Raw genomic sequence first — 15,525 nt, 5'->3', positions numbered from 1 at the left:
TGCTCCATTGTGAACAAAAATTCTTAAATATTTGTTTTCATCTTCAAAATGTCTGTTTCTCATAAAAAGAATTTTTTGTGAAATATGTCAACAAAAGACATTTAAAGATCTTGTTTGAAAGCTGCTTTTAAAGACAGAGGAAAATCCAGTTAATAATTAACCTTGGTTTAATGCTGTTTATTGTTAGGGTTAGGCAAGACAAGTAATCAAAGATGTCTTCTGCAGCTGTATTGAATTCTAAAATATGGATTCCATTTAGTAGGCATGACTCTACTGTACATCAAATATTGAGCCCACTTGTTGGATTTCTGGAATGAAATCTGTTCCTAAAAGTGGTAGTACTTGAAAAGTGGCAACAGGTTTGTCAAGCTTTTTTAAAAAAAACTGGGTTTATGTAAAGAAATCACTGGTTAGAACACTGACTTCTATTATAACCCTTAATTCTTTTATAAAAGAATTAAGGGTTAAAATAGAAATCTGCGTGATTTTTTTTAACCAGTGTACTGAAGTTAGAATTTATACCAAAGCCTATTCAAAGTTTCATATAGTTGGTATAAACTGTTGTCTATTATAGATACATTTTTTTCTGTTCAATCTTGCATTGGTAAGGAGATAGACTTGAATAAGCTGTGAGTTTCTCTTTCATCTCTAATATCTGTGGTTCTAGGGTACTGTTTAACAACAATTAATATATTTATTTATTCTCTCATTGGCTTTTCTGTTGTACTCATTCCCATAAGAGTAAACTCCTCACCGACATTAATAAATTTGCCTCATGGTACTCCTGTGAGCAAGAGAAGGAGCATGAGTGAATTTTGGTGTTAAAATTATTTGATTGATTGATTGATTTTATTGTAGATCACATTGAAACTGAAATATTCATTGTTTTCATTTTCAGCCAGAAAGTAAATACAACATAAGGTGTATTAGTCTATTTTATAGAGGCTTGGAACAAAATGACTCAAGATTTGTTAGTACTGTATGTTACTGGTTCAAAACCACAAAGATTGCATATAGCAATCCGGTACTTTAACAAACGTTCTCATAAATTACCTTAGAAGAAGTGTCTAACTACAGAGCACATGTCAGAGAGTCCAAAACTAGTGTCCAGTTACCCACTCCAAGTCCAACGACCTGCAGTGTTCAATTTCAAGAATGCACTTAGAGTATTTTAGCACATGTAACAAATGTTATTTTTACGTCAGGGAGAGCAGTTAACTCTAGAAATAGTTTAAATGATATTTTCATGGTGTCAGTAAAGGTATTGTTACAAATCTCTCAACATAAATAAATACCAGTTTATTAAAAGAAAAGGAGTACTTGTGGCACCTTAGAGACTAACAAATTTCTAAGGTGCCACAAGTACTCCTTTTCTTTTTGCGAATACAGACTAACACGGCTGCTACTCTGATACCAGTTTATTGTGTCTGGTTGTAAATAATTGGGATTTTTATTTTTTTTCTAGATCCAGAATAATTTTTGGCAATACATAGTTTTTGCTAAGAATATAATGTGTGCAGTCCAAGTAGTGTGGTGTGCAAAGAGCCAATATAGTTGACAGCGGTGGTAGTCTGAATTGGACAGGATTCCATATATGTTTAGCATGTTAGTTCTCTATTGCACAAATTTATGGGAACAGAGAAATCCTGTAGTAGCAAACTACACCTGTTTTAAATTAAAGCAACGTAGGGGTAAATTTTCAGCCATAAGCAGTATCTAGGTAACATCTGTTGTTATCAAAGTCCACATCTTGGGTTGAATTGTGAAAGCAGGACAGGGTGAGGTCAAAGGTAGGGGATAGTTTGGGTAGTCTTTTCATGGGTTTAATTAAAATAATTAAGTAAAAGTAATTATTGGCTTATAGTCAAGTTATAAAACTCAGTGTATGTGAGCAGTGGGTGAAAGTTTTTTTCTTTCTTTTTAAAATACTACGAGGCATGTAGAACTAATCTGAGTCCTGTAACCATCTGACTTCTAATTTTGTAAACTTTGTCATTCCTTTTCCCTCCTGTTTTTGTTGCTGTCTTTTGTCATGCCATATCTTATGTTGTAAGCTCTTTTGGGCAGGGAAATATCTAGCACAGTTTGGAGAGTTTATAAATAGTAAAGAGTTTAAGGCCAGAAGGGACCAATTAGATCATCTAGTCTGACCTCCTGTATATTACAGGCCCTTACCTCTATACTGAACCCAATAACTTGTTTGATTAAAGTCTATTCTCTGGAAAGACATCCAGTCTTGATTTGATGGCATCAAGAGATGAAGAGTCCATGTCCCTTGGTATTTTTTTCCCCAATGATTAATCACTCTGTGTTCAAAATCTGGGACTAATTTGAATTTGTCTGGCTTCAGCTTCCAGCCATTGGATCTTATTATGCCTTTCCCTGCTAGATTAAAGAACCATTTTATCGCCCTCTATTTTCTCCCAGGAAGGTACATAAACACTGTAATCAAGACACCGCTCAAACTTACTTTTGATAAGATGAACAGTTAGAGCTTTTGAAGTCAGTCCTTTCACTGTAAGGCATTTTCTCTAGCTCTCAAATAATTTGAGGCTTTTTTTCTGTACCCTCTCCAATTTTTCAACATCCTTCTTAAAATGTAGACACCAGAACTGTAGGCAGTATTCTAGTACTGGTCTCATCAGTGCCATGTATAGAGGTGAATCATCTCCCTACTCATGCTCACTGCTTCCCTGCTCATATAACCAAGAGTCGCATTAACCCATTTGTGCCTCAGCAAAGCCCTGGGAGCTCATGTTCAATTGCTTGTTGAGGTGCTTGTCTGCTGTGACCCCTAAACTCTATTCAGAGTCCTTGCTTTCCAGGACACAGTCACCTGTTCTGTAGGTATGGCCTTCATTCCTTGTTCCTAGATATATAACCTTGCACTTGGGGCTGTATGAAAGCACATTTTGTTTGATGGACCCAGCTTCCTGAGTGATCCAGATCTCTCTTTGACTGCCTTTCCCTCCTCATGATTTACCACTTGCCAAACATTTGTGTCATCTGCAAATTTTAGTAGTTGTGATTTTATATTTAATTCCAGATCAGTGATGAAAATGTTGAATAGTGTAGAGCCTAGTATTGACCCGCCTAGAATCTGACTAGAAATACCCCAATTTAATGTTTGCCTATTGAAAACTACTTAATATAATTTTCATATACAGTACTTCATATGAAAATACTTTGGTTGGGTTTACCTTGGCAAGGGTTTATTATATTAAGAGTATAAATGTGATGCTTCTCTGGTATTAGTCTTTGAACTCAGTATTCTATTTCATGTTCTACAGTAATGGAACAGAGTAACTCAAGATTCACATTAAGAATCTATTTATAAACTATGAGATTTTAGGCTTCTTGGGCTGATGCTGTTAGATTTTCATAGATTCATAGATACTAAGGTCATAAGGGACAATTCTGATCATCTAGTCCGACCTCCTGCACAGCGCAGGCCACAGAATGTCACCCACCCACTCCTACGAAAAACCTCACCTATGTCTGAGCTATTGAAGTCCTCAAATCGTGGGGTTTAAAGACTTCAAGGAGCAGAGAATCCTCCCTCAAGTGTTCCGTGCCCCATGCTACAGAGGAAGGCAAAAAACCTCCAGGGCCTCTTCCAATCTGCCCTGGAGGAAAATTCCTTCCTGACCCCAAATATGGCGATCAGCTAAACCCTGAGCATATGGGCAAGATTCACCAGCCAGATACTACAGAAAATTCTTTCCTGGGTAACTTGGATCCCATCCATCTAATATCCCATCTCAGGGGATTAGGTCTATTTACCCTGAATATTTAAAGATCAATTAATTACCAAAATCACATTATCTCATCATACCATCTCCTCCATAAACTTATTGAGTAGAATCTTAAAGCCAGATAGATCTTTTGCCCCCACTGCTTCCCTTGGAAGGCTATTCCAAAACTTCACTCCTCTGATGGTTAGAAACCTTCATCTAATTTCAAGTCTAAACTTCCTGGTGGCCAGTTTATACCCATTTGTTCTTGTGTCCACATTGGTGCTGAGCTTAAATAATTCCTCTCCCTCTCCAGTATTTATCCCTCTGATATATTTATAGAGAGCAATCATATCTCCCCTCAACCTTCTTTTAGTTAGGCTAAACAAGCCAAGCTCCTTGAGTCTCCTTTCAGAAGACAAGTTTTCCATTCCTCGGATCATCCTAGTAGCCCTTCTCTGTACCTGCTCCATTTTACTATATGTAAAAGTAGCAATCAATTTTTGAATGGACTCTTGCTAAATAGTACTTAAATGTTAGTGAGGATTGTATTGAGTCAGCTGTATAATTTTCACTGAAATTTTAAGTACACTAAAGAGCTAGAATGGCAGCTAATGGTGCTTCAACTTTACTGTGATTTATTGGCAGTCCAGTTGTGATTTTTTTTGTTTTTAACATGCTCTAACTTCTGTTTGGAACAACAACCAGAAAAGCTTACCATGTTCAAATAAAAATTAATACTCAACTACACCAACGGTCCTGTGACTGTAAAAATAATTTTCCATTAAATTGTGGTAATTGGGAGTTTGATAATTGCTGTGTTCATTTTTGAGCTACTGCTGAAATGTAGTATTAGACTAAGGGACCAGTGAACATTTCAGTATCTAATATTTTGCAAACAGAGTTTGGAAACAATTATGACAATGAGAAGCTTTGTATCATGTCTTTTCAAGTGGTATACATTAATTGCTTATCTTGTTACAAGACACTATAAAATATCAATTTGGTTACAGTTAATTTTTCTTTCCCGCCATACCACATAATTTCCAACATCATTTTAGTAAACTCTATCTTGAGAGCCACCAGAGCAAAGTAGAAATGCTTTATGATAACTGAAAGAAGCTTGGAATTCCAGTAGTCAAATGGCATCAATCTCAAGCAATTCATGAGATATCACTGCTATGAAAACAAAGATGGTAATTAGAAAATTATTTTACAAACCAGTACCTCACAGTAAAAAATATTTCACTGGTCCATTACAATTGCTTTTAGGACTAATTAAACTTTTCCAAGAACTAGACCTGAACCAGTGAGCAAAGGGAGAAAAACACTGATCTCTGGCAATAGTCTAATTTTGAAACCCTCCAAAAGCAAGTAAATAAATAAATGTGCACAGGGTGCCAAATTCGTTGGTGGAGTAACTCCACTGAAGTCAATGGAGTTGCACCTGTTCAGAGTTTGGCCATGAAACTTTGCTCAATTCATGTAATTGTGGATGGACATTGCAGCACTTGTAATGAAGACCCCTTTTGATTCTCAGGGTTTGTTTGGAACTCACCTTCGGATTTCCTTGCTTTGAAGGGTGAAATCCGATTTGGATCTTCATATGCTCTTCTCAGTTTTGCTAACACTAAATTAAAAAGAAAATAAATACATTGGTCAGTATTAAAACTTTACAGATTTATCTTTTTCCTAATTAATATTACTGTTTTCTCATGGTATGATGAAATAGCAGTTGTAATAGATTTTAATATCTACCAATATAACTCATAAAATAAATAATTTACAAATTGACACGGAAGTCCACACTAAAATGATGCAAACGTTTTACTGTTTGTGTTTTTGTGATATTAACAATTGACAAAGCATGAGAAGGGCAAGTTTTTCAGAAAGGAGTGGGAAACTATATTCACTGATCCAAATAGCATGCAACACAGAATGCATGAATATCACTTCTACAGTGTATTATAAAATCCTGTTGTTGACCTAATAACTTTTAGCCCTGTGTACTTGCATCCGCAAAAAGAAAAGAAGTACTTGTTGCACCTTAGAGACTAACAATTTATTTGAGCATAAGCTTTCTTGAGCTACAGCTCACTTCATCTGCAGACCCAACTTCAGAATTCAGTACATGAGAAAATGTGATCCTTGTCAGCAATAAGAAATCTTGCTGGTTCTTCCTAAAAATACCGTGGTCCTTTGTTTAAAATGGTTCCTCATCATTGTTTCATTTCATTTCAGTTGTCGGACGAGCAACAGGAAGAGCTTGATTGTAACATCCAGCACATCTCCAACACTCCCACGACCACACTCCCCGCTCCTTGGGCATACAGGTAACCAGGGAACTGTGTTTTATATGGGAATCATTAGTAAAATTACTTCATTATTCATTACCATTGACTGAGTCCATTTATATTTATAAGGCAAATAAGCTATTCAGAACTGAATTAAAAAAATTACGTGAGATTCATTAATTCGTTTTCTTAACTTCACTAAGGGGATAGCATCTTTCACTTCTAACTAGATGTTTGTGCCTCACTCATCACCATGGTATCTGTGCCCTCCTCTGACACTGTAAATGATTTGGCCATATTGAGCGGGTACTATTTTTTTTAGATATAAACAAAACAACAATTTAATAAAAGTTGAGTTTAGTCTCTGAAACGTAAAGAAGGCCTGGGCTCCCGTTCCCTTCATCCTGCCTTCTTCGTACATGGAATGACCTCTCATTCCAAGTGCTCCAGTCCTCCATCTTATTCTCCATCAATCCTGCTGGAGAACTTACCCCTTAAACACTAGCCCTTATCACCCTAATCCCCTATTGTCCCCAAAAGAAATGTAAGACAAAGGGGACTACTAGCTAACTGAATCTACATATACTAGCAGCAGCTTGGGATTTTGGGCTCTGTATAGGGTTATAAACCAGTCTGGCAGAGGGCATCCAGAAGATGCCACGCAGTTAGAAATAGTGTCATCTCCCATATGACTGCATGGAGACTGTCAACAAAAGGTAACTTTTTAAAAGGTGGCCACTGTTGCTGTTTAAAGATGACTAAATTAGTAAAAGTGTTACAAGTGAAATAATTTGAATAAAATGTAATGCTTTTTTGAACTTTCTTGTAATATCCCTTCATAGTAACAATAGGAGATACTGGCTAATACTGCTTGGCATGCCAGAGATCACATTCCTTGGAGTAATAATGTTTCTTTGTAGTATAGATTTTAAAGTTTGTTTCCACTTCGCTATTGCCAAGCCCAAGGGAGATTTCTTGTTTGCTCTGAAACTTTTGGTACAGTGTCTTTCTTTTACTAACAGCATCTGTTTTCCTGGTCGTAGCTGTCTCATTTGTGTTTCTGGCAGCTATAGATTGCGACATCAGTATTGTTTTCGGTCTGTTGTTTGTGGGTAGTTTTAATTACAGTTTCTATTGTAGCAGTTGCAAGTTTTAAAATGTTTCATAATGGGAAGGCAGAAGGGGAGTGAGGCTCTAGGTGTCCTGCTGTCTGTACTGAACATGCCTTTACTGTGCATACCAGTCTCCCTTCCCATTGGAGAGCCTTCTTGGTTGGCAGGTGAACTTTCTCTTTGAATCATAGCAGGCCAACCTTTGCAGCTGCTACAGAGCCCAGATGCCTCCTGTCTTTGGTTCCTTCTGTGGAACATTTCCAAGGACCTAGAAAACCTGAGAAAATAGCCCTCACCTTAGAAGGGAGGAAAATATGAAGGCACCTTCCAAGTATTAGATATTCCTGATCCAACAAGTATCCAAGATACTGCAATTCCAATCCCCAGCCACAGACAAAAAATGAAAAGGATGTCTCCTTTTCTGGAAAAGGTGACCGTGAGAGAGCCTTGTGAGTCTACTCTGACGAGTTGGTTTTTCTAGTAAGAGGAGGCCATGAAACAAACTTGTATCAGAAGCCCAGTCTGAGGCTTGAAGCCTGAACCAAAATGCTTCCAGGCAGTGTTAAGCAAAGCCTGGCTGTGAGCCAGAGGGAGGTCCCACTCACAGAAGTTGGCAGGAAAAGGTTGTTAGAAACATGTGCACACACATAAGTGCTAATGAGAGGAACTTGCGGCAAGACGGCATCAGAACACTCCACAGACATAACAAGGAACAGGCAGGTGCATCTTAAAGACAGGGTCAAAAGGATAACATGATAGATAGATTCGTTTGACCTATGATGAGTAATCTGTCCTGCAACTGTATAAAAGTAGGTCTGGGAGCACACTTCTTTGTCCAGCCTAAGAGGCAGTGGAGTGTCCCGCCACTGACTGCGCTGTGTCCGTTGCCGGGGGCACACATTCGTAGTATGCCCTGTAGATACTATAGGGAACTATTACTGTGCTTTGTTTGACGACAAACTTGGCTCAGGTGCCTTCATAACTTACTAGAGTCTGTGGGTTTTGGGGGTTCTCTCGGGTTCTGCTGTGTTAGCGATCTGCGCAGAGCTGGGGCAGCACACAGAGGGAACGTGCATGCAGCCGACTGTTATCATCGCACAAGAGCAGAGCACCACACCGGTAGCTATCAACAACAATTTTGACCCTGTCCTGGTGGGGAAACTCCAGAGGATAAAATAATCCTGCTAAGGAGCATGAATAGACTTCAGCAACATTTTGAAAACAATATGCTTGGTCTCTGCTTCCTTACTATAATATTATGTTCAAGTGTTTGTCAACATGGATTTTGCTCTTGGTGCACATGTGCCCATGTGTGTAAGGTTGAATTCTTTTGAATAGCAGTGTTGGTGGGGGCCACACCTGTGTCCCAGCCATCCTCTTGCTTCCCATAGTTGAAGGCATAAGGGGTGGGATGGCTGCAACCCACATTCTGTTCTACATAGGTTTTTATATTGCGCTCATCACTATAGTATTGGAACACCTTCCAGTAGTGCAAAGCACCATGGCTAACACCTTTACCTCATGTCTATGAGAACATCTTTCCTGGTAGCCATCACATCAGCTAGAAGAATAAGGGAGATCTGGGTCTTCAGGGTGGGCCCTCCATAAACGGTCTTTCATAAGGATAGCTCACGAAAGCTTATGCTCAGATAAATTTTGTTAGTCTCTAAGGTGCCTCAAGTACTATTTTCTTTTTGCGGATACAGACTAACACAGCTGCTACTCTGAAACCTGTCATAAGGATAAAGTCACTCTTAAAGTTTCTGCTCAAGGTAGTCTCCAACTTATATCAATCAGTTAGTTCTCCCCCCTGTTTTCTTCTTTATGCTACATTTTGCCCCAAGTGAAACAACACTCTCCACGTTGGATGTCGGGAGAGCATTGTCCTTTTTATGTCGTTAGGACCAAGCCATTCAGGTAATGCCCAGACTCTGGTGTTTGAGAGGAGTACGGGACAACCTGTCTTGTTCCAGAAGCTGTCCAAATGGGTCTCAGACTGTATTTTGACTTGTTAAAACTAGGCTAAGAGAGACACATTAGGGCTCATTCACTAGGATTCAAGCAACCTCTGCAGCCAGTTTGAATAGCATCTCTGTATCAGAGAGTTGTGGATCAGCAACATGGAGCTCAATCCACACATTTACCACTCTCGATTCCCCAGTTCAAGGGTACAGATCAAATGCTAGTTTTGGTAGGGCAGTCCAGCACTTATTCAAGTAACTTCTCTTGCCCATCTCCAGGTGAATGCGTGACTGCTTGTCAGTCACCAAGAGTGGAATTGGTGAGGATGATTGCTCAAAGAAGAGAGAGTGGTTACTTAACCTGCAGCAACTGTGATTTTTCAAGATGTGTTGTTCACACCGATTCCATGACCCACCATACATCCTCTTTAGACACAGCCCTTTCTTATGGGATTCTTATTGACAAAGGAACAGAGTGCACCTTGTGACTGCCTCACAACACCTTGCACTCCCAGCTGCAGGAAGCTTAGAGGGTGGCTGGGGCACAGGCCTGGCCCCAATGGATGCTGCCATTCAACAGAATCCAGTCTTATGCACGTGGGATGCATGCACACCAAGAACTGAATCAGCACATCTTGAAGAACCAGAGTTACTGTAAAATAAGTAACTTACTGTTCTTTTCATTATGTTCAGAGTTCCTTACACTGAAAGACAGTGTATCCCCTAACTACACTGTGATGCACAAAATTGAGGAAATGCTCAAGAGGAACTACAAATTGGTAGCAGCTCAGCCGGAAGCAGCCGTCTGCTTCTCTGTTTCCAGGCCTCTTATCTTGGATGGGTGACATCCAGCTTTAAAAAACAAACAAAAAAAACCCCTCTCCTGCCTGTTGATTTTTGACAGAATTAGCACTATTATCTCAGGATTCACTAAAAGCAGAGTCATTGATGGACAGACTGTTGTGAAGTATTTTAATGAAATTCTCCTTTAAAGAATTCAGGATCTTCAGGTTGAATTTTAATAGAGCCATAAAAATAGTCACCAAGGCATTTACTACTTGCTGCAGAATCTCAAAGAAAGCACTCTCAAATCCAACTGTTCTGGAAATGTCACAACTCAGAAACTTGCCACAGAGCAGTTCCACTTCCATATGTATTTACTGTTCTTTGTTTTTTGGATTACTCTCCATGCGCAGAATATTTCTACAGAAATAGTGGTGGTGATAGCTATTTATACAGTGCTCATTACTCTGAGTACTCATATTCCTATGCTAAGATTTACATGATTCCATTTTAGTTATGGAAGTGTTCAACTAAAGTGTGGCAGAGTTCCGACCTTGTCCCCGTGGGTCCCGCGTTTCCAGGCGCTTTATGCTAGCTTCAGAGGCTCACTGCAACCCTCCAAGTAGCCCTTCTCTCTCTAGGGCCAGGGATACAATCTACTGAGCCCTTTTCATCATAAGCCAGCAATGGAGGTTGGTGAGAGAATTCCCACAGTCTCTGTTGCTCCTACAGCCTTATGCCAAAACAGTTTAGCCTCCTGTCCTGACAGGGGCCTGTTTTCCCCTCCCAGGAAGTGTTTCTGTAGTGGTGGGTTGGGGGAACCTGGGCCCACCCTCTACTCCGGGTCCTGTCCCAGAGACCCTAATGGTAGCAGCTGTTGGCAGCCAACCTTTTACTGCCAGAGTTGCTACATTTCCCTGGCCCACTTCCCCACAGCTCTCCTACTTTTCCCTTCTTCACCCTTACCTTAGGGCTCCCTTACCAATGACTTGAGGGTGTCTTCATTAACCATCCCTTCAGCTGTACTTCCTCTCCTCTGGCTCCCCTCTGCCTGACTGGAATGAGCCCTTTTATATTATCAGAGGGGCCTTAATTAGAGTCGGGTGGTCACATTAGCTTAATGGCCTCACCTGATGCTTTGCAGGTTAATTGGAATCAGGTGTTCTCATTAGCCTGGAGCAGCCCCTGCTCTGGTCAATCAGGGAACAGAAAACTGTTAACCCAATGGCCAGTATATCTGCCTTCTTCTACTCTGCGGTACCCAACTTGCCTGGATCTATCACAGAAGATACAAAAAGATGCCCCTGAAAATGTGAAATAAATATTTTTGTTTCGATTGATTGCTATCTGACTGACAGAGGGCCCCAAACTCATAGGAGTAGTTTGATGTCTATATTTTTTTGGGGGGGCAACTCTAGTCAGACCAATGGGGCTGTGTGTGTGTGTGTGTGTGTGTGTGTGTGTGTGTGTGTGTGTAATTCTATGTCTGCCTGAGGCTTGCAGTTGGGGAGGGGGGCAACCCTCTCTTGCCCCCTCCAAACTACACCCATGCCCAAACTATACAGTCCACATAAGTGTAGCCATATCACAGAAAACAGGCAGGAATTTTTTTTTTTTTGGTTGGTGGGTGTACACATAATAGAAGATACTTCAATTCTCTCCTCCGTCTCCTTTCTCCCAACCCACTCCCAAAATGAAAAGTTGGTCTTAGTTTTCTCGTCATTATGTCAAATTTTCCTACACTACGTTTTACCAGAACTATGTGGCACACTGATGTCTAGAAACTGGAGTAACTAACCAGTGGTTTGTCATGGGTAATTACTTCAAGTAATCCTTTCCAATATGTGTTCCTATGTTGCATATTGGATTTAATCTATTAATTAAAAGGATATACTTTGTAACCTCCAAGACTGATTGTAGGGGAAAGGAGAAATTACCGGATAATAGGAGTTCTCTAAAGGTAGAATACTTAAGAGAGTCACCTTTCTCCCCAAGAAGTTGTTTATCTGTAGACAAAGTCAGATTAATACTAGAGCTCTGTGTGTGTCATAAGTATTTCTCTTGAATATTCTAGGCAACTTTTGGAATGAAGAGGTCAGGCTGTCATGTTTGTTTGATTCATATTGTAACTGAACATGACAACCATGCCCATGCACTTACACAGTTTAAAAAGCATGTAGTGAATGTCAAAGCATTAAAAAGGACCATTCTCAAATGGCCTTCACTGCACTGAAAACAAACTCTTCCCTAATATCCACTCCCTAATCTCACTTGCAAACGTTAAACACCAACAGGAATACAAACAAGCTAGGAAGGGTTCTTAGAAGGAATCATTTTACTAGGTGCCATGCACCACAAAATTAAATTCATCTCAACACCTGAACCATAAGGTACCCCTTGCTGGGATTTGCCAATGAGATCAGTGTGCGTGGCATAGTACAATCCATTCAGGAAGAGCTTTATTTTAACAGTCCTTGATGCTGGAAAATGCATTTCCTTACATATGAAACAGAATAAAGGGGGACCAGCTGAACTGGTGTTCCCCTATCATTTGAGGATGCAGCACCAAGTTCCTGATGTTCAGAGAAGGGGGTTTCTGTGATTTTTTTTTTTTTTAAAGGGTAAAACAGGGAAATGATGGATGCTGTGACTTCCCTGTGATCAGCTTCAGGCTCTGTTTTATTTACAAAGCAAGCAACCACTGAAAACTGTTGTTCTAGGAACTTTCATTGGCTGTTTCACCTGAGAGGTGTTCTGTGCAATACCATGTATTGTTGTAAGGCCTGCTTGTCTACCCCTGTGTGAGACACAATCTATGGATATTATTGCCAGAGAACTTCAACTGCAAATACTGTTAATAGTTTGCTTTTAAAATACTATTTATTTAAAATCTTACTAATAAACTGTATTTTGAGTAGTTAACATAGTGCTCCATTTAATCTTCTAGCTCTACACCCTAGTTTGTTAAAGGTCAGATCTCTCTAATACAGGGAGTATTCCAATAATACTTCAGTAGTACTGTAGTACTTCAGATAATTAGCAGTGGCCAATTGTGCATATTTTTGAAAATTCATATTAGTAGAATGAGTCTTCTGTTTAAAATGTACTGTAAAACTTTGGCAGAGGAGTCACGACAAGAAACATAATAGTGTATTTTTAACAAACAAACAATTAACAAACACATTGGAAAAATAAAATGCAGAAACCCTTTTGAAAATTGTGATAAGACCATATGAGTACAGATGTTATAGCAGGACTTATTAGTACCATGTATAATCCTCACCTTTGTAATATTAGACTTGTGTTTAAGATTTTATGCAGCAAAATGATAGCTACATTATAGTCATTTACTCTATTCCAGGTATTGTCACAGTCCCGTTGCACCTGACCCCTTGAATTCCCACAGAAAGCAAAATCAAACCAAACAACAAAACAGAGAACCTTGCATTAGAAACTACAACCACCTTCCTCCCCAAAAAATCAAAACGAATGCAAAACCCAGAATACATAACTTGAAGGTGGATTATCTGCTTTGAAGATGAAACCTTCATTCTGGAGAAGCCAGTCACAGCTCCGTAATTAAGACTGAATTGAATTTTGCCCTTAAGGGAGGGATTCATACTCTTGATACCTATGAAGAATAGAGCAGAGTATTCTTCCCAAAAGTGCAGCTTTTAGTGAGGTTCCTGAATGAATTTTCTGAGAACTTACAAGTAAATGTGCTTGTTAGTTATCCATTTAAAGTTAGTTAATATTTCTTTAAGAAATGTAGCACCCCGTGTCAACTTTTTTTGGGTTCCAAGTAATCTCACCTCAAGCATTGTCTATCTACAATTGGCAGACAGATCATATGCAACGGGTAGTCTTTGAAAACAGACTGTTAGGATCAATGGTAGTTTTTTCCATTAATTTTCCACATCTGAAAGTTTCTTCTTTAGCAGAAGCTCAAACAGAATGTTCTCCTGCAGACAAGTTAATGAAGAATTTCCCTTTGTTAAAATAGTTGCATTCCCATAGTCCCAATGGGACTCAGGCCACAGGCTACACTCAGTTAGTACAGCCTTTTTCAAAATGTCCTCTATTTCTCATTGTTCCCAAAAGGACTAAAGTCACAGGCTGCCTTTTGTAACAACTTCTGCTGCTGCCTCCATTCACCTGCTCTTCTCAGTGCCCCCTTTGCTTCCTGACAGAGGAGGGGGGAGTCATCTTCCCTGAGGGCAGCTTGATTTCACTCTCATTGGGAACAATGGGAGGCAATGCTAAAAAATCCTTTTACCAAAAATTGCTTCCTTAAATTTCTCTGGAAACGTAGTCATTCTACATTTTGCATTTATGAGCTGATTTTGAAATGCTTCAATAATTTCTCCTTCCCCCAGGCAGTAGAGCTCTACTTATTCAAGGCCTTATCCTGACATTCACTTCACTTTCTTGAATACTGCAGGCATCTATTTTCCCATCAAAGGCGGGGATATTTATTCTAGTAACTTTGATTATGCTAATATTAAGTGTGTGACTACCTCACACTTCGCTTGGGGGGAGAAAACCCTTAGTAGTAGTAGGTTTCAGAGTAGCAGCCGTGTTAGTCTGTATTTGCAAAAAGAAAAGGAGTACCCGTGGCACCTTAGAGACTAACAAATTTATTAGAGCATAAGCTTTCGTGAGCTACAGCTACAGCAAATGCATCCGATGAAGTGAGCTGTAGCTCACGAAAGCTTATGCTCTAATAAATTTGTTAGTCTCTAAGGTGCCACGGGTACTCCTTTTCTTATTAGTAGTAGTCTTCTTCTTCTAATTCATTGTAGAGCTTACCAACTAAGCTAGTGTCATTTAATGAGGCATTTTAATACTAGTAGGCTGGCTTTGACTCACATTTGTCTTTCCTTTCCTTAAATAATTTAACCATGTGCAGTCAAATTATTTTTTAAACAGGACTATATTAATGTGAACTAGAACCTTTTAGTTTGTGTCTGTAGTGCCCAGAGAGGAGAGTTTGCACTGGTATTCATATCCCATACTATGAACTGCAGGTCAGGGTAGCCATAGTCCCAGTTTCCTAATAATGAAACATAGCTGAATTGGAGACTTATCCCATTTTTCTTTAGCTTTAGCAATCTTCACTATAATTAAAAACTTTAAAATTATAATCAAAATAATTTTGAGTAACTGAACAAATTGGGTAATGACTTTCAAATTTCAGTATTATCTATGTGGGTGTTCTAACACTTTTCAATGTGCATAATCTGGTACAGAGGTACCACTAATTCCTTTGTATCCCAATTTTCAGATTTATATGGCATATTTCTATCCAGACTCTGGAATTTTGATTAGGTCCCATGTGAGTTATTTCTGATTCAAAAATGAAAAGCAATTAGTTCTTCTACTCTACTCAAATCTGGGTGAAGCTTTTCAGAAGCTTCAGGGAGAAGGGGAATTTCTACTTTCCTTTAAAAATTTCCCAGTACTACTGCATCTTCTGTAGTTGAAGGAATTTTAATAAGAGAAGTGTGTTGGTCTCACTCAGCAAAGATGATATAAACCTATTTATTCTGTGAGCAAAGGTATATTCTCCTGTTGCTCAAGGGTTAGAATTGCTGCTATTGGATCTGAGACTCCTCACTCTGTCTCAAGTGGTGCTTTTACA

The 15,525-nt window shown here is 39.2% G+C and overlaps 1 protein-coding gene across 5 annotated transcripts in view; it reads left to right on the top strand.

The window, feature by feature from the left end:
• Positions 1 to 15,525, top strand: part of MAST2 (microtubule associated serine/threonine kinase 2) — a 401,769-nt gene that overhangs the window by 271,396 nt on the left and 114,848 nt on the right. For all 5 annotated transcript variants that reach the window (XM_043491345.1, XM_038412329.2, XM_043491346.1 and 2 more), the window contains one exon: positions 5,976 to 6,067. In XM_043491345.1, coding sequence (XP_043347280.1) covers positions 5,976 to 6,067 — 92 coding nt within the window. The remainder of the gene's footprint in view (positions 1 to 5,975; positions 6,068 to 15,525) is intronic.

This window comes from Dermochelys coriacea, chromosome 8 (genome assembly GCF_009764565.3).
Source record: "Dermochelys coriacea isolate rDerCor1 chromosome 8, rDerCor1.pri.v4, whole genome shotgun sequence".
Classification (NCBI taxonomy): domain Eukaryota; kingdom Metazoa; phylum Chordata; order Testudines; family Dermochelyidae; genus Dermochelys; species Dermochelys coriacea.
Note: the sequence above shows the minus strand (reverse complement) of the source record. Positions and strands in the feature narration are given on the sequence as shown.